At 40.7% G+C, this 27,114-nt stretch overlaps 1 protein-coding gene across 4 annotated transcripts in view; it reads right to left on the minus strand.

The window, feature by feature from the left end:
• LOC146989052 (ephrin type-B receptor 1-B-like) overlaps positions 1 to 27,114 on the minus strand; it is a 95,915-nt gene that overhangs the window by 19,822 nt on the left and 48,979 nt on the right. For 3 of the 4 annotated variants that reach the window (XM_085774972.1, XM_085774975.1, XM_085774976.1), the window contains exons 7-13: positions 22,114 to 22,376; positions 19,582 to 19,657; positions 18,019 to 18,143; positions 7,942 to 8,107; positions 7,418 to 7,523; positions 6,089 to 6,150; positions 5,760 to 5,957 (exon numbers count right to left, since the gene is read on the minus strand). In XM_085774972.1, the coding sequence (XP_085631098.1) occupies positions 5,760 to 5,957; positions 6,089 to 6,150; positions 7,418 to 7,523; positions 7,942 to 8,107; positions 18,019 to 18,143; positions 19,582 to 19,657; positions 22,114 to 22,376 (996 nt within the window). The remainder of the gene's footprint in view (positions 1 to 5,759; positions 5,958 to 6,088; positions 6,151 to 7,417; positions 7,524 to 7,941; positions 8,108 to 18,018; positions 18,144 to 19,581; positions 19,658 to 22,113; positions 22,377 to 27,114) is intronic. The other variant, XM_085774973.1, reaches the window with a different exon arrangement.

Genomic DNA, 27,114 nt, shown 5'->3' on the forward strand with positions numbered 1-27,114 from the left:
CGTGTAAACGGGGCAAATACACACGGAATCGGATATTGTCAGATCAGATTCAGGCCCCCATTATATGTGGAAGGCTTTACACTACAGGGCTTGATGCCCAATTCCAATGTGTTGCCTTAATCCTACTTTTTTGACTGTCTATTTACATTTTCTATCAGAAGTGACCCATATCTGATATCTGCCTTTACACCTGCTTTGTTTGTGTGAAACAACCCGCTGGAAATAAACTAGTTATTTCTTTTTTTTAAAGACGGGAGTTTGTCACGTTATGATTCCATAATAATTCTACACAAAGGTGAGTCTGGTGCTCAAAGTTTATATCCAACCCGTCACTGTTTACAAAGTGAACACCAGTCTGTCCTTAGCCTACTAAATAAGGTTAGTGAGGTGGCTGCGTGGAGCGGAGCTGTTGTGAGATGAGCAGCTGACGGTGACGGTGATAGTTGTGCCACCGTTCAATCCTCCGTCACTCAAGTGAGGACAGGACAAGCCTCTTGGACACATTTGTGTACATTGTTTGATTTTCCTGTCGTGATTTCTAATGGGCTCGATTCAGTTTTAGCCGGCAGGAAAACAAAATCTGGTGTTTGTCTCGCAATCTCTTTTTTCACACTCCCTCGCTTCGATCTGCGTATCGATCTGATCGTATCGATCTGCATAGACTTGACAAAAACAGACGCTCTGACACCATGAAAATGAAACACTATAATTCCTGTGACAACTGGCCAAGGTAGTCCCGGTCAGCCCCACGTGTCAATCACAGGCTATAGAGGTATCTGATTAATTCCCACATACAGTATAACGGGGGCCTGAATCTGATCTGACAATTTCCGATTCCATGCGTATTTGCCCTGTTTACAAGTTCATGTTACAGATCCGATCTGAGCCACTTGAGAGGAAAAAATCGGAATTGGGCCACTTGAACCGTGCAGTGTAAAGACAGCCGAAATAAATCAGATAAAAATCGGGTATCTGCCAATACGTCTGCAGTCTAAACAGACAGATCAGACCTGTCCTGGCAATGCGTGTCATACGTCATCAATAATAATATTAATTCCCGTGCCCACACGTTTTGCTGAACCTCTGTAGCCTAACAGGCTACAGGCACGTGCGGTCAGTGTCAATAATACCTACACGTGTCCACGTGTCTGTTTTTGTCAAGTCTATGCAGATCGATACGAGGGCAAGCGAGGGAGTGTGAAAAAAGAGAGCGCTAGACAAACACCAGATTTCGTTTGAGAAAGGCCCAAAGTTATTAAAGTGTGACTATCTAACAAGGACAAAATTTGATACCTTTAACACCTGTGCTATCTTAGATGATGGATCGGAATGCACAATGTTGTTACCTGGTACAGCAGAATATCTGGGCTTGGAGGGAGAGCCTGAGCAACTTGAGCTTCAGTGAGGCAACAGACCGAGAAACTTAAGGAAGAACCTTAGATTATCCACTGCCTCAAGCCCTGAGAAAAAAATACTTAATTGACATTAAGATATCTATTTATCTATCTATCTGTCTGTCTGTCTGTCTGTCTGTCTAATTTGCCTTTACACCAATTGAATAAGGTATTGCGAAGAAATATACTCATTCCCCATCTCTCTGCCTCCCCCTTTCCTGTCTATCTGTACTATGGGCTATCAAATAAAGGCAAAAAAGCCCCCCCCCCCCCCCCCCCCAAAAAAAAAAAACCTTAAAATTTTTTAAAAAAAAATATATATATACATTGCAATGATTTAGACCTGACAATCGGCTAATTGAAGCTTATTTACACCTACAGTATATTAGATAGATTACTTAAAACACTATTCAAGGGTTTATTACAAGTCTCTGTGGCTGGCCAATAGTTCACACCCAAAGGAGAGGATATGATGAAAGAAAGATAATTTCCAGGGAAGGCACTTTTTTCGTTTTTGAACAGCAACAGTCTATTACTTTAAGAGGTGATACATACTATAAAGCTGCCAGTCAGCAAGGTCTATCATATCAAAACTTAATCTAGGGGTGTATAGGAATAAAAAAAATCACAACTAGAATTTGCCCTCCCAGGTGATACCGATATGTGAAATTTGGGGTCTTGGCCCAAGGACTAATTAGTTAATATGATGAGTAAATACCTCAAACTACAGTAAGAACAGTAATTGAGTTACTGTATTTACTATTACCTTCTAGTTTTTAGCTTTTGTGTCTAATTTGAAGGTTTATGTGATAAACTAAAAGAGGTAACAGCATATTTGTCATGTCATGGTACTACTTTGATCTACGAATTGATTTGTGTTGTCGGATATGATGTTTAAATCTGCACCGCATTAACTTCAATTAAACTGCTCGACCTACAGAAAGCCTCTTTTCTATGGATACACGCTTGTCTTTTGTCAAAATAAATGCAGCCATATGCTGCTCGGGGGACATGAAAATTGAATATCACTTCAAAATAAAAGTCCTCGTCCCAGAGATAAAAATCGGCGTGTGAATAATGGATGAGTGATGGGAATTGGATGACAGGCTGCGTCGTCCTGTCTCACTGTGATCTCTGCTCCACATCTCACTGCTCATTAAAAACTATCTACTGTCAGTGCTGTAAACTCGCAGGAGGAGAGAATGATGGAGGGCAAAATAAGAAGGAGAGGATGTGGGGAAAGGAAGGAAGGAATGAAGGAGAGATCAGGGGTGCAAGAAGTGAAAGAGTGGAGAATGGAAATGAGACAAGATGACATATCACTTCCTGTCTTTCTAAAATAGAGGTGGTCAAGGAGAGGAGGGAGCACTGGACCAAATATTCATTGGTTTTGTTCTGATATCTTGACTTAAATCTACAGCAATATATTAAGGGCGCTTAAAGGAAATTAACTGGCCTGTCAGGTGAGACATTATTCTTCATTTCTGTTGTAACTTCAAGTGTTACAGGACTTATCTTCAACCAAAAGTGCTTTTTATGAAGGACGTTTTCTACACTTGAGATAGTAATAAGGAAAGAAGAAAAGAGGGAGGTGTTATCACAGAGGGAGAGGAAGAGAGAGTAAGGTGAGATATTTTTATTATCTCCTTAGGGTGCTTTCTTCTTTTATCTTCCCCCCCTCAATCGGTTGTTCTGCCCCCCCACCCCTCTCCTTTGGTTGTTTGTTTTAGTATTTCTCTATACGCAAACAAACTCTGAAACTCCAGAGGGGCTGACTCATGGAGGGAGATGAAGATAGCGGAAATAATCAAGGAAAGACAAAAAGAAAAACAGGATGATAAAGTCGGAGACGGAGGAGAAAGAGCGAAAGCATTTTCACTTTCTATCGCAGAGGAACGGGAGCGATTCGACCGTTTAAGAGCTCAAAGTCCGGCCACATCTCATATCACCCAGGCTCATATTCTCCCCTCCCTCCCTCCCTCCTTTCCTCCCTCCCTCCCTCGTCGTCTTCCTCCCTCCTCTGTCACCTCTGGCTGAGGTGAGAAACCTTCCCCTGAGAGAAATAAAGCGAGAAACGGAGGGATTACAAAAAGCCTCTCAGAGTGGCTCAACAGACCAAAGCCCAGGGCACACACACTTGGCAGCAGCGGTGAAGGTCTGAATCTGGTTTTCGTGACCCTGAGCTCTGTGGTCATTTGTGGTTTGATTGGTTTGGGTTCAGAGAAAACAAGTTGAGTTATCAGAGGTGAAACATCTTTTGTAAAAACATTCCTCCATCTAACATGGGCCGATGTTATAATCTGCAGAGGACTTGATGCTTAGGATGTTGATAACAGCTGGATGTATTCCTGATTTCATGTTTAGGTACTGTACATTATGAACCTACAACCATCAGCCACATACAGTAACATTATGACCACCTGCCTAATATCATGTTGGTTCTTTTTGCTACCAAATACATAACAAACTGCAAAACACTGTGTATTCTGACACCTTTATATCCACCAGCATGAACTTCTTCAGCAGTTTGAGCAACAGTAGTTCGTCTGTCGGATCCGCTTCACTCCCCCACGTGCATCAATGAGCCTCGGCCCTGACCCATGTGGCCGGTTCACCACTCACTGTTCCTTCCTTGGACAACTGCAGACTGAAAACATCCCACAAGAGCTGCAGTTTTTGTGATGCTCTGACCCAGTCGACTCGTCCGTGTCAAACTGGCTCAAATCCTCACCTTTTTTCATTTTCTCCTGCTTCTAACAAATCAACTCTGAGGACAAAATGTTCACTTGCTGCCTCATATATCCCACCTTCTAACAGGTGTCATGATGAAGTGTTATTCAGTGTTATTTACTTCACCTGTCAGTGCTCATAATGTTATGCCTGATGTACTGTATTTGTGACCTTGTATACCGAGTTTAAAAGTGTACATATTTGAGTATCTTTAAGATTTTAATGGTAGCACTCTCACTGACACTGCTCATCATCTTAATACTTCAACAGTCAGTTCTTTTATCAGCTCTTTTTGTTATTTTTCAAGAGAAAGAAAGAAACAAAGGATCAGAATGAACATCGATTTGCCTTTTGTATGCTTTGTATACAGTCATAATTAACATTATTGAGCGGCAACCTGCCACAGCATTGTTTAGAACATACAGTATCATAAGGGCTGCTTTTAATAATTTACACATGCTTATAATATTTACTTATCACCTTGTGTGCCTCCAGGCTACCATATACATAACACACAACACAGGCTGCAACGGAAAACTGTGCATTTCTCTGCTTGTATGGGTGTATAGATTTTCATGACATGTTTTGACACATGCCGCGTGTTTTCATTCAAAAGAGTTGTTGGACTTGTGGCAACGAGTGTAACCACACTTTAACTCTCACACACACACACGCCTGTGAGAAGCACAACTCTCTTGGGGAAACTGACAAAGCATCAAAGAGCGAATTAAGTCTTTATCAGAAACAGAGCAGGTGAACTTTTATGTGGCAATTACAAGCTTATCAGAGTTTAACGATTGAACAGACTTTAATAATTTATTAAACGGAGCCGGTTGTGTTTATATTGTATACTGTGTGTGCATTTTATCATGTTTTGTAGACAATATTTGTTCAGCACTCCGGGATCAGTGGTGAAAATGAGGCACTTATTAATTGTGAATTTTTTTTTGTTTCTGATCTTCCCGATTTTTTTTTTTTTTTTTCTTCCTTTTTCCACCCAACAGCTGCAACGTTAAAACCTCTACACACACAGCCCTAATATTTCAGTGGGAGCTCTGGGACTCCATTTCACATCCAACATTTGCCAAACATCACACAGCATTTTTACAGTGAGAGCTCAGATAGCCAAAGAGAATGCATGAGGACAGTTTTAATTTATTCCTGTGAAAGTTCTCAACATGAATAAAACATCTCCCCTGACTTCAAAGGAGGGTAAAAAAAAAATAAAGCAAAATAATAAATTGGCATTGCATGTTGCCAGATATTTCTCATTGACACAAAGGTTTGTCAGCTGAAGAAATTGATTAATTTACTGTAGAGTATCTGCTGTTTCAAGTGACAGTTGCTCTCATTAAGGGAAGCAAGGTTTACTTTCCTAATGTTCCCCTTTGAAGCAGTTTGGCGTAGATATGAGCAAGGGGGTTGTGATTTTTTTTTTCTCCTACTCTTGAACCAAAGCTCTTGTGCAAACAGAGTGAACTGCACATTATTATTTGACACATATTGAAATAATCAGGGATTTTAATTTGAGGCATTTGTTGTGTTTCTTTTACCAGGTTACTGAAACAACACGAGAAAGAGAGAGGAAGGGTAAGCCCGAGGATTAAGGACACCGCCATCTATGAAAATCTCTACCTGATCCGATGACTTCCTCTATTTTCACACAGGAGGGGTCGATTTCCTTGGCGAATTCCCGCACAGCCTCGTTGGGGTCCTCGTAAGTGAAGGGGTCGATGTAGATCTTGACCCCTGGTGAACTGTGACCCTCAGACAGGGTGGGAAAGGTCACAGTCGGGGTGGGACCGGTGAACATGTCAGGCCTCAGGGTCACCTCTGAAGACAAAATGAGAAAAGGTTCAACATAATATTTTTAAAAGTGCGGTGCATGTAAATGTGTACGAAGGTGGATTTTATTTTATTTCATAAATGCAAAAGTGAAAGAGAAGCGACAGCGCTGGTTGTACCACCTCCATTGTTGTACTGCGGCAGCTTGTCGCCATAAACACTCTCCTTCAGCTGCCTTCTCCTACACACACACACAGACAGACACACACACACAAACAAAGATGGAGAGATTTTTGGGGGATAAAGTGCCAAGTAGAGAGAGAGAGAGAGAGAGAGAGAAATTCTGCACAAAAGTATGAAATGTTGTGAGAATAAAATGCTAATTGGTTGTCTTCTCTTCAACTGGGCTGAGATAAAATAAATAGTCTTCCTGAATGTCACAGAAAAAGTCTGCAGGAGGGAAAGGAAAAGTCTGTCAGGAATTCATTAGTATTGGGTGACTTGTTTCTGCTCTATGTTGTCATCTCTTGTTTCCTGCTTTCATCTGGGGATGGAACCAAAGAGACACGCTCTGTAATATTTTAATATGTCAACTGATCTTCACAAAAGACACCCTATACTGCAAAGAGGAGAGACAGCTTGTCGCTTGCTATTTCTGGGAGGTCACGGGGTCGCAGAAACTTCAGGCATTTCAGAGAGTGAAACTCGACTTTAAAACTCTTCAATCAAATCCAAAATGTTGAAGCAACTGTAACAGTGCTGTGTCACTATTGTTCCAAGTTTTTCTCATCAAAACTCTGGTAAAAACATGTTTTGTTATTCACAAAATACAGCGGGTTACCAAACTGGCTCGGAAATATTTTGTCATCCAGTGTGGAGTGTGTAAATGAATCTCTCAGTCTTCCTCGGCAGATGGAGTTTGCTCAGTTGTCATCACATGACCTCAGGACGCTGTGCAGTGATGCAATGTTTGATTTTATCCAGATAGTCTTTGCTGTTATCAACTCACTTTTAATTATCTCTGTGTTTTTTTGTTTGATTGTAATCATCAATCAAATAATCTCATAATCTCTCTTTGGTCGATGTTTGTTTCCAAATGTGCTCTATAAATGAATTCACCTGATTTGACGCGGCTGAGACGGGAACTTGACGGCACATCACAAGACAGCGCGTGATTGGACGTGTGTAAACTGTTATCACATCACTCAAGGTCCATGTTTGGGTGACACAATGAAACTCAGTCTGCTGAGGAAAACTATGAGATGGCACCGAAAGCCCCAAGAAAAACATGGAAATGGATTTTTGTCTCATTAAAATGTTTGTGCTTGATGTTAAATTTTAATCTAAATCTAAATAGACACTGATACACTCGCTAATTAAAAAGAGAAAATAATGACCCCTGTTAAACCATGTAAATGAGTCAGTACATGTTTAGTGCTTTTCCTGAGGACATTTTGACTGGTTTGCTGGGGTGTAATTGTAAAAGATGGGGTTTGTGTGCTTCTTACCTTGAACAAATGATGGCAATAGCTACCAATGAGACGATACACACTCCACCCACTAAAGAGCCTGCGATCAAGGAAAGCTGCTGTCCCAGCTCTGACTTGTACTCATCTGCAGAAACACACACACACACACACACACACACACAGGGTGAAAGGAGAGGTATTATTTTCATATTTCTAAGTGCTTTCACATAAACACAACTGAGCATTTCTGGAGGGCAAAATATACACCTGGCAGTTTTTCCTCTCTAACACACACACATAAAATATCATTTACAAGGCTCATTTTACATCACTGCCAGTATGTACACACCAGGTGCGCACACACAGACACACACACAAAGTAGCACAATTTATTTACCTCACAGCCAGGTTTTCACTGTATCTCAACCTCTCACTTCTCCTCTCTTACTCCTACACTCTCTTTCCTCTCCACTACAAAAACCCCCACTCGCCCACACACACACACACACACACACACACACCCACCTCCACACACTGCAGCCAACCAACCATCACCCACTTACCATCGGTGAGTGTTTGGAAGAGCATGTCCTTGCTGTAGGCTCCGTAGCCGGCCACAGTGCGGGCCCTCACCTGGACCACGTAGCCAGTCCCCGGCCTCAGTCCCTCCAGAACCACGTTGGTCGTCTCGCTCTGGACCATTGAGCTGTTCAGGAGCGACGACTGGGACTGAAGGGGGAAAAAAGTACAAGAGATGGATGATTCTACGACGGAGCATACTGTAACACCGCTTGAGTCACAGATTTGAGTCTTAATTCAGTTTCTCGGTCTTGGCTTTCAGCTGACACAAGATTAATCCTCCCAAACCTCCGGTCCAAACTGAGACATTTATTATTTTCAAACTGTGACACCTCGGACACCCCAGCAGGACTGAGTAACTGCAACATCTTGAGTTTAAATTCAGTCTCAGACCCTTGTCACGCCATGTCAGTCTCTATCTCTCTCTTCTATCTTTTTCCAATTTTTCTCATGGTAAAAAAAATAAAAAAAATAAAAAACAGTTCAGGACAAACTCCAGCTTCAGCTACATTTAGTTTCTGTGCTCCTCACACTTGAATGAGCTACTTCTCTCTATCTGTTCACACCTTGAAGGGTCACTTCACCCAAATAACAAAGGAGACAGTTTTATATTTACTTCCTGTAGTACACTGTCGAAGCAATAGGGATCAATTCAATCTTGAGTTATTTGTGTCCACCACACTCCACAATGGAGGTAAACTCAATACTGGATACTTCACTGACCAAACTGAAGACCTTCTTTCTACTCAAGGAAGGTCATTGCCTGAATATTCTTCACAGAAAAGTGAGTTAATCATCAAGAGTGTGTAGGCCATGTCTTGGTTTGTTTTGTTTTGAGGAAGATGAGTTGCTGTAAATGTTTTTCATTGTGTTGATTCCATAACCACATTTCATAAACATAAGATAAATGTCAACTTTTACGCAGATGACACTCAGCCTTATGTACTCAGGCCAGGAGTCTGATGTAATAAACTACATTAATGAGACGAAGTGTTGAATGCCCAGCAGTCTCCTGTGGTTGAATGAGAGCAAATCTGGCATCTACCCAGTCGATCCAGAATAAACTTGATGGTGTATCAGTTTGTTGAAAATGACCTCAGTATCTTTAATTTTTCCATGGAAATTTGTCTTTTCTTTCTATTTTTTATGTTATGAATTTCTGTATTATTTTCTTACTTTGAAGACCACCACTGTTGGTTTTTTTTTTTTTACATAGGGGAGGTATTTTCATAAGCCATTTTTGGCTTCCACCTCTCCTGCGTTATATAATGTGCAAATAAAAAAGTACAAAGTACAAAAGTACCTTTCCTATTTGTTTCACTAAAGAAATATCACCAAAATTTAGTTGTTTTGGGTTTTTATCTTTTCACTTCTGGACTACTGTACCACTATACACCATATACTGAGCTACTGCAGCTGGTTTAAATAATTTAGGAAAATACAAATCAAATCCTGGCCTCTCCTCATTGACGACTGATTTTGAAATCATTTTTAACTTTTTCTTGCTGGGATCATTCAAAACTAAACAGGGTCCAAAATGATATTAGTAAGCTCCTCACCCTGTATGAGCCAAATCATAGTCCGAGGATCTCCTGTCTGTTTCTGGATCCAGGTTGGTAACTAGAAGTGACAGAGCCTTCACTGTCAACGCTCCCCAACTCCGGTTCACCAACACAGTTGTAACCCTCCAGTCCACTCTCAAAACACACTTGTACAGACAGTTTCATGATCATAGGCTAAAATACTGTATCTAACAATAACAAAGCAAAGCAAAATAAAACCAACAGACAAAAACATTCCAAAAAAAATCAAACTCAGTTATTGTGTAATAAAACTAACACTTTAAATAACAGAGATTGTAGGCTGCATTTCAGTTATTTTCATCTCATGGTGTGCTCTCCGTCTCGGCATAACAATGTATCTTCAAACCTTGGGACATAAAGCTGCGACCATCTAGAGGGCAAAACAAAACCAATTTTGAGTGAAAAATCTGTATGCTGCTTATAATTTTTGTGGTTTTTAAGATTCTTCTTCACAGGTCAGTTCACCCAAAGCATTAAAAAGTAATGTTTCAGTGTTTCAAGTCTGTTGTTGCACCACGTCAAGCACCTAGCAACCTTTTGTTGTACTTGTAAACACACACAGCAATGCCATGATCTAGCGAAGCACCCCATCTTCTACATCATTGCAAAGCTACAAATTAAGTGACCAAAAACAAGGATACTAGGACATACTAGTATGTGTTTTCTGTTGCCGCTATGATATAATGGGCAAAGATGAAATATTTCCTCAGTTTCCCTGTTTTCGCCATCTCTCCCTCGTCTCCACCTCCCTCCACACCAAGCTTCAACCACCTCGTCATCCCTGCAGTATGGTAGTTATTGTCCGTGTGTTTCCTTGTGCCTTCACTAACTGTGTCTCCCTGTGTCTCAGGATTCATCCCGTCCGCCCTCTTCTCCACCGTGTCTCCTCATCTGCCCACGCCACTTCATCCTGCCAGCCGGCTCACTCGCTCATCTGCCTGCCTGCCCTTTGCTTCAGCCTGCCAGCCATCTTCATCTCCATAACCATTTCCCTTAATCCTCCGATGAACCCACTTTACCCTCACCGCCTTGTTGTCTGTGTCTGTGTTTAGATCCAGAAACTAATGATGCAGAAGAATCTTTGCCGAGACACCATCCACTGTCCTCTGGTGTTTTAATTGAAAGTATACTTTCATCAAAGTGCAGTAGCTGTTGTGAAAGTGTGTCAGAAACAACCTCAGTGAATTATCCACAAGTACTGGGTAATTGTCTTTAAAGAGACGTGGAGCTCATATAAAACTATGGCACATAAAACCAATGTATGTGCACTCTTTCTAAAAGAAGGTGAATTTAATTTTTAAAAGTTAGGTGAACTGACCATTTAATAACCACTCCTGTATCATTAGTAGTATAGCCTTCTGTTTACCTCGTGTCTTTCCTTCACCTTCTCATACTTCTTCCAGTCATCATTCATTTTGTTTACCAACACCTTTTTCATATTTCTCTTCCCTAAGTCTCTTGTATCCCACCTCTTTACTCCTCCTTCTTGCTCCATTTCCACCTCTTTCCTCTCCACTTTGACCCATTAATTCCCTCTTTCTTTGCAAATATGAGTGACAATGCACTTAATTAGCTGTTGCCCACAGAGACCGGTCCACCTGAGCGTTCGCTGCTCTCTCCCTTCTGTCCTCCACCTGAGGTGGATTAGACATCAGACCTATCAGGCCCATCTTATAAACCCTATTGGCTACAACCTTTTACCACTATCTTTCTCTGCCCTCTGCTGTGCTTCTTGTCACTTGTTTCTTTTTGATAAAAAAAAAATAGAAAAAGGGAAGGAAAAAAAAGGTTTTTACTGCGGCAAAATTGAAACGGTCCAGAGAGAGCGACAGACATGGTGTGATGATGGCATGAAAGGAGGGGGGAGGGAATCATGCCGTGCGGATGAAGGAGGTGGATGAGAGTGGAGGGGGAGTGGGGGAGAGGGGAGGGGGTCGGCGGCAGGGCTGAGAGGAGAGGAAGAGAGATGATGATGATGGTGGTGGTGGTGATGAGAAGAGTTTAGGAGGGGTGAGGGTTGGGGGAGGTTAAAGAGAAGGTTATCAGAAGAAGGCATGCACACAGCTGAATGGAGGTTAAAGATGACTGAGCTGTTATTAGGGTTATCACTATTATACCCATTTCCCTCTTGTCCATCTTAAACCCCTTTTGTTGTCACTTCTGGCTGGTACGACCATTATTATATAAGATTCCTCTGTACCTATACAATAACTTCATCTATTTGGCGTCTTTGAACAGTCAAATTGTTGATGTACTGCGCCATGAGAGATTGTCTCAATGCTACTGTGATAATAAAGACAAGACACGTGGACAACTGTAGAGTCCACAGTGTTAGGAGCTGTGGGGAGAAGAAGGGTTATATTTGGACGTAGCCAAAGAAATGGGGGTATTGTGTTGGGGGGTGGGGTTTGGATTTGGAGAGGTGTGTGGGGGGTTGGCTCTACGCTCGCCACAGCGGAGAGGTTAGGGGACAGCCCATCTGGGAAGGTCTGGTAGCCAGAGATAAGTAGTGGGGAGAAATCCTGCCTCCCTGTGCCATATCAAATTTACTACATTAAAACCTCATTATCTATAGAGTGGCTAAAAGGGTAGGAGGGGGTAAGGGAGGGATGGAGGGGTAAAAAAATGGAGGGAAGGAAGGTGGGGAAATGACAAAGTACTGGAAGAAGAGATACAGTACATCTGTCTGGTAAGAAAAACCTGTCATCTCTCTCTCTGGGTTTATCAAACTGCTCCCTGAGGACTTCTTTCACTTGAAGCTATGAGCTAAAATTAGTCACTTTATGTCGCTGGCTTGTCTTCACAGTGTAGAATACAGTATTTCTCCCTTCTTATGATGTGTATCAAGGAAGAGGAATGAAAAGAGGAAACAAAGACAGAACAAACTGTCAGCATATGATTCTTGGTCTTAATTGGCTTCCATGTTAAATAATGTTAAAGCAAAGGCTGCAGCAAATAAGGCCGGCTCACTGTAAAGTCGCTGCCCTGATTTTGACAAAGTAAGGGTTTTATCTGTGACTGTCAGACTGCAGCTACAGTACATCTCCCAGCGAGTGCACCACTTCTCATTCTGTCCTTGACTCACTCTAATTGCTCTCTCTGAGGCAGATTTTCAACTTTCTTTTTCTGCTTTCTCTGGAACTTCACTGTCACCAGAAACCTTGGGAAATAGAGGGGGCTAAGCAGCCTTTCTACCCCCAGGTGCAGCACCCTGCCTCATGGGGAATACTTGTATTGCTGTAAGATGTTACTCCTGTTAAAATTATTGTGCAGCCTCCACTGACGGTTCATCATTTGTAAAATACTGTGCCTGTATTGAACTGTTGTGGCGGGAAGGCTGAATAAAACAAGCGACAACTAGCAGCACACTGCACTGTTGTGAATTTCCAACCTTTTCTATTTTTAATATGTTGTTTGGCTGATAAAGAACAAAAAAATGTCTCAAAATGTGATTTATTTCGTGTTAAATCCTCCATTATGGACTCCAGAGAGTTGCGTTATGTCGTATATGTATCAATAAGTCTGTCTTTTTGCTCAACAAATGTATCATGTTTATGTTCCAGCAGCTGTTTTACTATGTGTGATGCTTTTAGCAAGCATTCACACCACCAACAGCAAAACAGGTAATTTCTCACAGCTTCCTAAAATTACTGTTTCCTGTGAACATTTTCTGATCTGCCACTGCCATTCCTGACATTGAGTAAAAAGCATCAAAGGTTGAAAGGGGCCGGCGTCGACTGGTAGCACACCAAATGTGAATCATGGCTTCCAGTGACAAAGTCAGGCATTTTGTAAAGCCATCCTCCCATCTGAACTCCTTTCAAAGAGGTTTTGCACAGGGCAACCTTTGCTTTCAAAAGGAGACTCACTATTTGCAAGACCACAAAAAGGTTACCTGTCAGGAGAAGGTAAACAGGTCGTTCAAGGTTTCACAGCAAATAAAAACAGAAGTGTTTTTTATTCTACTGAGGATGACCAACAGTTAATTTGACCTAGAGTTAGTTCTTCACAGCAGAGTCCGCAAATGTTTAATCTCTGAACAACTGCTGAAATATTTTCCAGGTACTACATTCTTACAAAGGCATAATGAACTTCACTAATTGGAGAGGAATCACACTGAATGAGCTCTGGAGGATCTCTTTAAATCATATCTCATGAAATGAAATCGGTAATGAGGATAGTTACGAGCCAGCTTCCATTATATTGGACATTAGACACTGGATCTGCATGTGTTGATCATTTTTAGGAGCGTTTCTAAATGTGAGAGTGAAACGGGGATGAGCACAGTTTGAATATAATATGAGGGAGACTTTACATAATCTCATTAAAAGTATATTTTTGCAGGATACCAAGGTTATTCTGTGCATAATTACTGCATATACCAGCACATATGAATTATTCATTGATTTGGTTAGAAGTTGAATGCAATTCATCAAAAGCATCAACATACAGGTTGGAAGGCATAATTCAGTGTAATAGTTTAATTACCTGTGTAATGATGTATGGTCCCGTTACTGCTGCTTTCAGACAGTTACATAGAACTTACATGTGAATATTTAACACACATTGTCTCCAGGAGCTTTTCAAAGCAGCAATAATAACCCCAACAGCAGCAATGACACACACACACATTCTCCCTTTATCTTGTGAAGAACGGTGAAATTACTGCCATAATACTGTATATTGTGTTGTTCTGTAAAATTGGAAATCATGAGCGAGCCCCCTGGAGTCGTGGGCTTTAGGACTGTGCCTGAGTGTTTTCATCAAAGAGAATAGATAAGAAAGAGGGTTGACAAGAGTCTTGAGCATTTAAAGTTTGTAGTTCTGTTTGTAGCTGAGAGTTTCAGTGAGTTATGGAAGCACCAACGCACTGACAGTGTGTATTAAAAAGAAAGAAATGAGTAGTGAGACTTGCAGTGGGATCCCCAAAAAAAATGCCAAAAACTATTTTCCTCAGTTTTGTAAAAAGGATAAGAAGATGGCAAGGAATCAAATGTGGGCTGTGGATGAGGAGGCATGTTGTTCTTTTTGGTATATCTCACACAATCCCTTGTAGGTGCTTTGCTCTTTGTCTTTAATCCGACTGCAGTAAAAGTCTATCTGTTTTTGCAGCTGTTGGCTCAGCTTCAGAAAAAGATGAGGATATTCTTAAGTTTAGCTTTGGGTGATAGATACGCTTTTAATTTAACTTTGAGTCTCAAAACGGCACTGCTTTCCATTGACTGAATTACACAGAAGACAAGATATGCCGCTTACAATTTTGCCCTTTCTTTTGCTTTTTTCTTTCCTAGAGCGGAAGTCTTTGATGGGAAAGCAATCATGTCTTGAACGTTTCACCCTCGTTGCTGCCCCAGGTCTGACATTATGTATGCAGGCCGGTCAGATCGCTGAACTCTGGCAGTGAAGTGTTTTGTGGCTTGCTCTCCTGGTTCATACAGGTTAGGACCTTGTTCACCACAGAGCAGCTGCAGGCTTGATTGATTCAGTCAGAGCAGAGTGGAAGAAGCTTTGATTTCAACACCTACAGAACCACTCTCAGATAAATGGTTGCTTTAGTCTTCTGGTCTTACAGAGATTCAGACAGAAAGATCTTCTATTGCTCTCAACATGTTGACACGAACAGCAAAAAGATTCCTCTAATCATCATCACATTGACGCTTTTTTCTCTTTTGCTAAATACTGAAAACAACAGTTTCACAAAGGCTGATGAAAACTTTACTGAGGTCAACACAAACTGTGGTGAACTGTACTGTAGTTCATCAGTGTCTATCTATGTAGTGAGTGGTGGAGCTGACACTGAGGCAGCCACTAGACACTTGTCTCCTTGTCTCCTGCAGCTGCAGAGTGGACGTTTTACTCCGGTTCTGAAAGGTTTGGGTCAGGAAGGGGCAACGCTGATGTGGACATTATACCAGGCTGCTGCGGTGAAGAGGGAGCTGCATGAGCCTCAGGGTAAAGCTCTCAGTTTACCAGCCACTCCATGTTCAACTCTCACCTATATGAGCTTTGACCAGCGAGGAAGTACTTTACAGAGTTTGATCATCTGTATTGTCAAAATAGGTTTACTCTATAGGAAGGTGGTTCGAGCATCTGATTAAGACTGGTAGGGAAGCCGCTGATATCTCATCTAGCTTGGGATTGCTCTTGCATATTGCTTCTTGAGACTTGAGTTTCCCCCCTCCCAATTCTTCACAGAATTGTCCAGGGTGGGAAGTATAAAGCCAATTTCCACAAAGTACATAATGGCACTTCAACAAGCACTTTTCCTTCCCGTCAGTGCGTCAGTAGAATCTCATCATCAAGGCCTGGATGAAAGGATGAAAGGTTTTCTAAAGAGATGCTCTCCAAAGCTCCGTCCTTCACAGATGGAGGTAACTACGTATGTAGAACCAGTGATTTGTGCTGACTTCTGCCTCACACCGACGTCCATATAGAGACTTGAAGCCCACTTGAATGTACCGCCGTGCTGGTGGTGGCTGCTGTCCACAAACACTTAAACATTTCTATCCACAGGCTTCACATCACCGTCCAGAGACTATAGTGAAAAACGGCATCAGGGCTGGAAGTTCATTTCATAGTGCCATTGAGAAAATGACTGAGACTGCTGGTGATTATATTCCTGTAAAACAGCTATAAAATATGTAGTTTCAACTTCTGCAGTGTGTTAAAAAAAAAAATCCTGATGAAATATTCAATGATTCAGCTAGGACGGCTACAGATATCATTTTTTGTTCAAATTTAAATTTCTAAATCAGTGTCCATGAATGTATTTATCATTTTTTAAGTTGCTTGTTCATGATTAAAGTGAAGAGTAGACCCACGAGAGTTTGTTTTGTGAGTTACTTTAATCATTTCAACTGCTGAATTAATTGGATCTTCTCCATTTTGTGTGTTGTGACTTACGAGACTGTGACACCTTTACTTCATCAGCTGTTCATGGAAGAAGCATGCACGGCTTTATGAGACTGAATAAATCAATACGGCTTTCTCTTACAATTTAGTTGAAGCGATGCTGTCTTCATTTGACAACGGCTCACTGAAGGTACTTGTTAATGAATGTATGCTCATTTTTACCGCATGAATACTATCAGCTATTTATGTGTGATGGAGTAAAGCTCACTCTCCATCACTCTAAAACCCTGTCAGAGTGACTATAGGCACCATGAAGAGCACACTTCATCTCAAAACAATCTTGAAATATAAAGGAATAATATTGTATAAGGCTAAATGCATGACCTCAACACATTAATATGCATCGAGTACAAATTAGGTAGAAAATACATTAATTATAGGAATTTCTACATCTAAAGAGGAAAGAAATATGGTGACAGGTTTCTGCCTTCAGTAGCATTTAACTTCATTTCAGTCGCTGAACAATTAACAGTGATGTGTTTTTTTTTACTCAACCAGTGAAAATAGTAAGAAGGACACCACAAAAACTACAGGCTCTATTATTAGATATAAGGTCATCTTGAATCTCAAAGCATCATTATTCTTGTGTGTACTGTACATTATTTCAATGGTAGTCACTGCTGTAGAAAAATGGCAACCCCTCTGAAATGTTGTTTGTATTGTCAAGAGTAAAAGTATATAAATACCAGTACATTTCTAGTTCTTACAGTGAACTATTTAAGCAGTAGTGCTTTGTCTTCATTGATCAAGAACGTTTTCTTCAACTTTTGGATTATTTAGTTTTCTCTGATTAACTTTATCTTCTCTTCAAACACTCCATAATATGATAGTAGTTGGCAGCTCTTGTAAAGGCAAAGCTTCACAGTTTAGGAGACATGTGTATTTGCTTTCTTTACTGAGAGTTAGATGGGAAGATAATTACCACTCCTGTGTCTGTAGGGTCATTATGAAGCTGAGCCAGTGGACGGTTAGCTTAGCTTAGCACAAACACTGGAAGAAGGAAGTAGGAACAGCTAGACTGATTTTCTAGCTTGGACAGGGTGAAAAATCTGCCTACTAGGATCTCTTAGCTTAGTAATTAACACAATATCATAAGAAAATTGACATCGAACAATGACAAGCTGTAGCTTTTGCATAAAAACAATAAGAAGAAGCATTGTGTGAATCAGACGGCTATAGACGTAGTGGTAGGTGGATTCCCAGTCTTTATGCTAAGCTAAACGCACATGGCTCCTGTTGCTTCGTATTTATTTACAGTCTCTCTCTTCATTTAGTGAAAAAGACCTCCTTTCTTTAATCACCTGATGGTTGTGGGTTCCATGGTTAATTTATGCAGCATCTGTGTATAACTAATGAACTGTTTTGACTTCTTGTAGCAGCTGCTCTTCAGTAGCAGCCCTGATAATAAATGACTTAGATGTAGTTGATATTGATTCGCCTGTTTTATCGACTCTAATGGATTACAGGCTGTGACATTAACAACAAAACGGCACAGACACACACACCAACACACACACAAACACAAAGATACACAAAGACACACAGACATTTATCATCCCACTTTACCTTGTCATAGTATCGTATCTCATAGTCGAGGATAATACCGTTGGGCTGTTCGGGCGGTGGCCATGACAACGAAAAACTGCGGCTTGTTGAGCTCACTTGGTGCATTATGGGAACTACTGAGGGAGCTGTTAAAAAAACAACACACACACACACAAACATGTACACACAATCAATTAGCCCGTTAAAAGATTCACTAGCATGCCTAAATGCCACGGATATGGAAATACAGTGTGTAATGTAATGACATATTGCCAAAGATTATTTACACCCAAAGGAGAAAAATGTCTCCTCATCCAGGCTCATGAAAACAAATTACTGCACTTGTCACTGATGGGGAAACAAGAGTTATGTCTGCAATGTATTTTTACTCATAATTCTGGGAACTAGAAGCTGTTAGCTATAATGCATTTCATGCTTTTGCTTCTGGGATCTTTTTATGTGATGGTTTTCATCAGCGAGGAAGGAATCAAGACAGGGAGATTAATACCACACAAGTGGAGGAAGAATCGAAGTGATGCAAGTTCCATTAACAGTGAACTGTGCCTCAAAGGATACAAAAGGATATTAATGTTTTCTTGAAAATAGAATTAATAATTGGTTTTTATGCATTAAAATGCAAGTACATGGCATGAGAGCCGGGCCATCACAACATCTTGAGACCGCCATAATCCTGTAAATGTAAATGCTGCGATACCTGAAGAGCCAGATACCTCTTGTGTAATCATGATTTGACAGCATTAGCGAGCCGTCACCTTAGGTCCTCACTTTTTTTTTCTTAATATCGCCACAATTGACATTTTCTCTACATGTGGAGTGAGATTCATATCCTTAGGTCCCATAAAACCTACTCAAAACGTATTGCATAATTTAACCCACACCCCCAGCCACGTTCAGTCAACCTGAAAATAAATCTGTTTTTGTTGATTCCTGAAAGATTTCAGGGACAGGAAAAGCTTTGCACCCGGCAGCAGAAACAAATGTGCTCAGGAAGCAGCGAGGTGACAATGGATCATGTTTCGATTAGGGGATGAGCTGCTGTAGATGAGGTAAATGATGTGATGAGAAAAGTAGCTTTTAAATCTGAATTTGGGTAGCGGTGGAAATATCACTTGTGTCTGTCTCTATAAAGTATTGATGGAGCAGTAACTCAGCTCACTTTATAGTCTCTAAGAATTATACTGTCAAGAGATTGAGAGAGAGGGACAGAGAAGAGGAGGGCAGGGAGAGGGGATAAAGGAGAGAAAAAGAGAATCGAGACTGAGGCAGAGAGGAAAGCAGGATGAAAGCTGTGGATGTGCAGGGAAGACAGAAGGGGGGAGAGAGAGAGAGAGAGAGAGGAGGGGGGAGGCAGAGGGAGAGAGAGATGACAAGCTTATAACATGTTTTATGAATTAAAAGACTGTAGCTCAATTTCCTTTATCCCCCTAGCCATCCCTCCCTCGCTTAATCCACCGTGCCCCGGGGTATGCTTACACACATACACAGACGCTTACACACATACACAGACGCTTACACACACACACATATATATACAATTGCACAGCTTTTGCACTGGCCACTCACCAGCCTGATTGGTTGTAATGTTGATTGACAGCTGTTGGGCGGGGTAAGGGCTCTTGTTGGAGACTCCGTTGATTGCCTGTAGAGTATAAAGTGAAATGGTCAGTTATTCTTACACACACACACACACACACACACGCATTAATAGTTACTTTAACTGGTCCTTCCCCCATGCTGGTCACTGTTGTTATACCTCTTCAGCCAAATGTTCTGCACTTTCATGATTTACAGAAACTGGGGCAAATTTACCACTTGAAATTCTTAGTGGTTTTTAAAATAAGTGCTTTAGAGGAAAAGAAAAGCTGGCTCCCAGTTTTTAGGGAGCAACTGTCGATTTTACCGTCTGAGAGAGCAGCTGTCGCTGGCAGATTTTACTTGCTGATTAGACTGACGTCAGCTCCATGAGCTGGTAGAAAAAGGCTGTGTTCAGGTGACTTTTTAATGATTTCAGCTGACTTGTTTTGAAAGGGGAAATCTGGAAAACAGTCCTAGACATGCAGTCGATGGCGACAGTTCATTAATAGCTAAAGCTGAGCAGGTCCTTGTCATAAAATTGGCAACTCAACAATTAAATACCCATGTAAGAAACATTGATATAAAGAAATAGTGTATTGCTATATCAGACTCAGAATACACTGTTTAGCTGTTTTGCATATGAGGACAAGTGAGAAAGAGGTTTGATTTATGATTTCACATAAGGAAGTGCAAACATAAGTCTGATAATGAGCAGCACCAGACTGTTAAAGTGACCCTTCATTCTGTGGCATCCATGACCCAAAACACTGGAAAAACACAATTCCTTAATTTTATGTACAATGACACAGAGCATACACACTGAATACAGCTCGACGGACCTGCCCTGTTAATCTTTTAGTTGCTAGGCTCCGATTGGACACTCGCTGTTCAGGGGAGGAAACGGTCAATTACCAGCAAAAATGTAATGGTTTTAATATCAGAGTGTCGTACTGTAGGAGCTGCCAGTGTGTCATTGAAACGCTGAGGTCCCACCGCCTTCCTCATCTCACCAACACAAAGACACAATTAAGAGGTTCTGAGCATGTTTTAAAAACCACCTCATTAGCTGCCACATATTGTTTATCATGAGCACAGTTAATCATTTTGACGGTCAAAACAATGTCGTCAGTCGTAGCAAATCATTAAACAAAGGCTGGTAATTAGTGAGGCTAGCTTGATGGCCTCGTCCAAGCTCTACTGCTTCATTATTTTTCTCTTATATTGCATGCATCTCCCATTTCTTTATGTTTCCATATCAGTATTTTTTTTTTAAATGTAAAAGCTGCAAAAAGAAAAAGAAAAGAAAAGAAAAGAAAAGCTGTCAGTCTTTTCAATTGCTGGGTAATTTAGTTCTGAGAGAAAGTGAACTGACCCTGAATACTTCAATGAAAATTTGTCTCTTACTTCAAAGGTGGATGCCTTCAGTAACCACTTAATTCTAATCAATACTTTCACAATCAACACTGTCATTCGAGTTATTCATTCATTCATCACTATTGATCGGTTCATCCGGCAACGGACAGCTTCAAGAAGAATCAATTCATACGTTCAGGCCACTCTCTTCATAATCAAAGCATTATCTGCTCCACGAGGAGGTTCTTACTTAGCTCTGGCTCTAACCTACACTGGCTAGACAGAGAAAAAACTCTAATTGATTACAAAGCAGGTGACCTTGATTTAGACACCCAACCTTGATGGTAAACTCAGTTGATGGCACAGTACCGCAGGTTCACCACTGCACTAACTTTATAGACTTGTGAGAGGCCTTGGGGTTTGAGACAACATGATATAACTGCAGATCGTGCATAAAAGTCTGCGTGTCAGCAAGCATTTATACAGCCTCAGTATCCTTGAGCATCATAGAGAATATCCCGCAGCTATTTGCATCTAAAACAAGAGTTGACAGCATGAAGGTTGCTTTTGAAGTAGGTAATATGTGATAAGTAATTTCTACTCTTCCAAGTTGCATTTTAATTATTTTTTCATTCATTACAGTCGCACAAAAAAAAGACGATACAGTAAATTTCAAAGCATCATTTGGTGTAAAAAAAAAAAAAAAAAAAGCAACTGTGGAGAATACACAAAGTTTGTTTCTTGCTTTATCTTGGTTAAAAGCTTTAACTGACCTGTATTTAAAGTATTTACAGTGGATGCTGATGGGATTTCCAAGGTCAAATCCAAATGAATAACAGCCACATTTGTAGTGAAGCTCTGAACAATGTAGCCAGCCATGTAGCACATTGTAGAGAAACTATGTACAAATCAATGGTGGACATGCATTAATAATACTGCACTGATGATTTGTGAATTTTTTGGTAATTTTGGGTCAGTAGTGGAGTCGATGATAAAAATAAATAAATAAATAAAAACGGCTGCCAACCTCCACAAAGCTACAACCTGTGAATGTTTGATGCTCAAAGGACAGATGTTCCCTGTAGTACTCTTCTAACAACACCGTGTAGTGAACAAAACGCCCCGCAGAATAAATAAACACACATCCGTCTCTCTCTGGGGACCAACCTGTATTTCGAAGGTGTACGACGTGTGCGCCCGCAGCTTGCTGATCTCCACCCTTGTTTCCTTCAGCCCCCGCTTGCCTGGGACAAACACCACGCTGTCGTCACACGGCTGACACGCCCGGCGCTCGTTGCTGTGGCACCGGCGGCATAACACGTTGTATGACAAGTCGTCACGGTGCCCCGTCTCACGTGGCGGGTGCCACTCCAGCTGCAGCGACGTCTGGTTGACAACTGAGACCACATTGCGAGGCGCTGAAGGGACACCTGTGGAGACATGATAGGAGGGTAAGAGGGGGCTTGACACTGAAAATACATGTTTCCAATGTCTGTGTCAAACGATGCAGATATTAATCAGGTGGATTCAGATCAGCCTGTCAGCTTAAAGCAGCTGCATGCAATCAAATTCATTATGATGAGCACTTAAGAAAATTATTTGTTTGTTTTTTTATAAAGTGGTTTCTCGTCATGGTATATATAAAAAAAAGTAGGGTTAGTAAGCTGTTGTATTACTATATACGTATATATACGTATAGTTTGTATACATGCAGTAAGCTGTAGGCCGAACTGTGTGTGTCCCAGAATGCCATATCATCCTTATATGACCATTTATTTGATTTTTGCAGAAGCTGCATTAACTAAATATTATAGAGACTTCTTTTCTGTAATAGAATAACTGTCCAGTAAAGAAAGATACTGTAAAAATAAATAAATAAATAAATAAAAAATTCAACACAACAAACAACAGCTTATAAAAAATAAACAATTAAAAACATTACTTAAAACAAGGCTGCCACAACAGAGGACAATAACACTAATTTTATTTCAAACCCTTTTTTTGATTACGGTACTTTCACTTGGGTATTTCACTGCTTTACTTTTACAGAAAAATGTTCCTCTTTTAACTCTAAACTGTTGTGATAAGTAATAAATTGTCATTTTAGGAAGAAAAAAAAATCCAAAAAAATAAAATCCACTGATTTCAGCCTCTCAAATGTGAATAATGTGATTTCTTAGTCGTTCATGGTAGTAGACTCAGTCGTCTTTGTTGCTCGTCTGACAAATATTTATTTTATAACATTTTAAAGACTATAATAGGAAGTTTAATCTATGATAAACACAATAACAATGCAGACTGCAATAGAGAAGAGCAACATCCTTTCCCTTACCAGCTTGTGCATCTGAGGAACCTTCTCGATTTAGGAAAAGACATTAGACCACAAGTCAAAGCCTGGGAGTGCTCTGTCAAAACCCGGACTGACCAGTGAATACAAAGATGGGTACTTACAGTACACACATTAAAAATGTATGATACCAGTGGTCTTACAGTCTACATCTATCACCGTTTTTGGGAGCTGGTTTTACTGCAAAATTGCAAAGTGCATTTTTTATACGTGTACGGAAAACTGTCACTCTCAGTCAAACGGTGACCTGACAGCTCCTCACAAGCAGGACGATCAGTGTCTCTTTGTGTCTTTGCAGTCAGTCAGTCAGTCAGTCAAGTCTCTTTTACTTTTCAGCTCATGTCTTTGATCTTTGGAGAGATTCTTTTAGGAGACTTTTTAGGGTGTCATTGTGAATCTTCAATGCACATCCACAGTTTTTACAAGGTTAAACCATTTCTAGTGGGTGCACTTCGCCTTGACTGTTCACACACACATCACAGACACACACACAGACACACACTCACACAACATGTTGAAGCGAAAACAGATGAAATTGATACTCTATGTCGGCCTGAACCACAGTCATACAGAACGACTGAGACGGCCCCATGGAAGACGTTTGTATGTGTCACAGAGAGGCACACACACTGCTGCATCAGTGCTGACAATCAGTAGGGGGGGTGAAAATCTTATAATCTATATAGCATCTTATAATCATCCCTGCAGTGAAAGAAAAAGAAGGAAAGGGGAAAGGAAAGAGAGAGAGAGGGGACCCATCGAAGCTGTGCATTCATAATTATAAGCACACAGGCACATGCAGGGTGTTGACACAGATACTCAGTCTTACTTTTTATGCTGTATAGCAACATACAAATCCTTTCACACAGCAAACACACATTCAAATGACAAACTGGAGGAAAAGTCATAATAAAAACATTTTAAATCAAAAAATACTGCTGCTTCAATACAGAAAAAAACATTTCACCCACTTGAGTTAGACACACAACCTGCACTGCAGCCTACAACCACGCTGTGCACTTTTTCACTGTTTTGTAAATAGCTTTCACAGTATCAATCTGACCTATACACAAAAATACACTTTAAAAAATACCCACACAGAAACACTCACATATACAGTACAAACACACACACACACACACTTTGCACCTATGCAGCCCATGAGGCATGCTGGGGGAATGATTTTCTGTCAAGCAACTGTCCACACACTGTGCGCTCACTCTTCCATTTCGCTGATCTGATTTTATATCTGATTGAGTTTAGACCATATATAAATAAACTCAAGCTCCATCCTATATTGAAGTTTTATCCTACAGTTCTGAGTTTTTTCCTCTTCTTTTTCCAATTCTCTTGTGTCTGGGAAAAAAACAACAACAACAACAACAACAACAACATATACCTACTGTAATATCATTTGTTTTTTGTTCTTTAATTCAAACTAGCAAGGTAACTCCCAGAACTGTGTAGGCTGAGAAAGTCGACACCTGACACGTTTAGTCTCTGGGAAGGTTGATTTTGCTTCTATCAACATATATATATTCGAGAGTCTTCTGCTGCCGTCGTTTGAGCTGAGGCGTTTCATGTGCTGCCTCTGTAGTCAGAGTAAGTTAACTCCATAAGTTGTTCCATAGCCACTGTGGCAAAGTAAATTCTTTCTTCAATTTTCACTTTGAGTTTCCCTGAAAAATGTTAGGGTTAGTTTATAGTATTCTTTATGTTTTTAGTGTTAAACATAGAATGAGTTTGAAAGTGTTGAACTGAATTAACAAATCACTTTATTTACTGCCTCTACATATTGTATTGATGAATCACTGGGATAATTTGCACCAACAAGGTACCTTACCTTACCTTCACACAAAACCTGTTTGTTTGGTTCTGTCTAAATGAGCTCTTGACAATTTAATTTGGTTTGTGTAGTCTGGTGAGGAGGTTATCAATCAAACGTGTGCAGGCTAAAAAGAAACTAGGCCAAGAAAGCTGCTTGAGATTGTGTGAGTACTAACAATTTACAAGATAAACTATGATTTATCTACCGTTAAAGGGATAGTTCGACATTTTGGCAAATTGACCCATTGCCATAATCCCTATAGTTTTAGGAGTAGGTTCGTGTCGGTGCAAGCTATTTTTAGGAAGCAAAACCGCTGATGCGCGTTCCTGTCGGAGGCAGTTTTTCAGCAAGCAGTCTCTGCATTTGCCTCAAAAACAACTCTGTCTTGTAACGTTCCGTTATTATCTCATAGCGTGGTGAATGTGCAGGTCACAACTTGTCCACCAGAGCGTTTTGGAGTTGTTGGATTGTGCATTTGTTTGATGAGTTTGATGAGGGAAACCAAGAAATCCCATTAGCCTCCGTAGTGTAGCTCTGAGCAGCTCGCGGCTCTGCTCCGCCGTTCTAAAAATAGCTTACACCGACAATTAAAGGTAACAAACCTACTGGTAAAACTATAGGGATTATGGCGAATACACTCAATGGCAATACCATTAACATCTACTTACGTATAAATATGAGTAGAAAATACATTTCAGCTTGTTTTTATTGTGAGAATAGGATGGTCAAAACAGTGGGCTGGTCAGTCCCTCTCCATTTCTCTCTTCCTCACAAACACTGACAGAGCCATCCTCCAGTTACAGTTCCTCCTCTCCTTGCACATCTGAATCAAAACACGATCATGCGAGAGGAAAAGACTGTTGCTTTCTTTTCCCCTCGGAGAAGACTGCTGGCAGAGCTGCTAGTCGGTATCGACTGTTCGTGCAAGTAGATAACGCTAATGTTAATCCTTTAACCCTGTCGCTGAATGTTTGCCCGCTCAGGCCGTATCAATATTGAAAGATATGCCAAAAGACTGTGAAGGGCTCATCAGGAGGAGGTAACAAAGACAGTCTTGGGCCAGAGGTATCAGCCAAAACACAGAGTAGAGAAACCTAAGAAAAGCTGCTGCACAGTCCTGCAGCCAGTGTGATTAGCTATCCAATTCATTTATTTTGAATATTTCCAGGCTCCCACCAGTGCTACTGTGGCAGCTGAAGCAGCAACAGAGGGTCGGGAAGGGATAGCAGCTAATAAAGAGGGACATATAGGAGACGAAGAGGAGGAGGAGGAGGAAGACGGCAGCCAACATGCTGCAGTGGGAGAGCCAGCGAGGGCTAAGTGACAGGTGAGATTGACAGTAAAAGCACAGACTGTATATATTATTTACTTCTCACAAAGTACTTTTCTATTAGAATAGAAGATCTGCAGTGGAGCTGCACCTTGAGTATGGTTTTTACTTCTAAATACATTTTGTCCACCTGTCCATAATTTACAATGGCTGACCAGCAAGGACGTGATCCTTTAGGCAATCTGTAATAAAGCAGCTGCAAATCATTTTATATCTAAATGCACAGCAACAGGTGGTTAACCCTGTCAATGTAAACTGAATATATTCTGCTCGTGTCCTACTCTATTTTCACAGTTTGTCATTAAAGTCTGTTTTCTATCAGTCTGTCAATGCTTAGGCCATATGAGGTCCAATTTGGGGTTTATCATCTTCAACAAATTGCTCTATGTGACCATCAGAGAAGATAAACAAACACAAACAGCACAGTTAACCCATAAGAACCCAGACCCATTTATCCTTGAAGGAAAATTAAGTGGGGTGAAACACAGACCAAGTGGAATGCATGGAACACATTTTTGAAGTTTTTTTTGAAATAGCGCCACCTATTGTCAGAGATCTGGAATGTTGCATATATGTCACATCGGGCGTTTTTGGTAACTTAAATTTTCACTTGAAAATAAATGGGCTTAACATTTTCTTTTGCTCTGTAACACAAATTTGGCC

This window comes from Trachurus japonicus, chromosome 4 (assembly GCF_045865225.1).
Source record: "Trachurus japonicus isolate A0001 chromosome 4, Traja_1.0".
Lineage (NCBI taxonomy): Eukaryota > Metazoa > Chordata > Actinopteri > Carangiformes > Carangidae > Trachurus > Trachurus japonicus.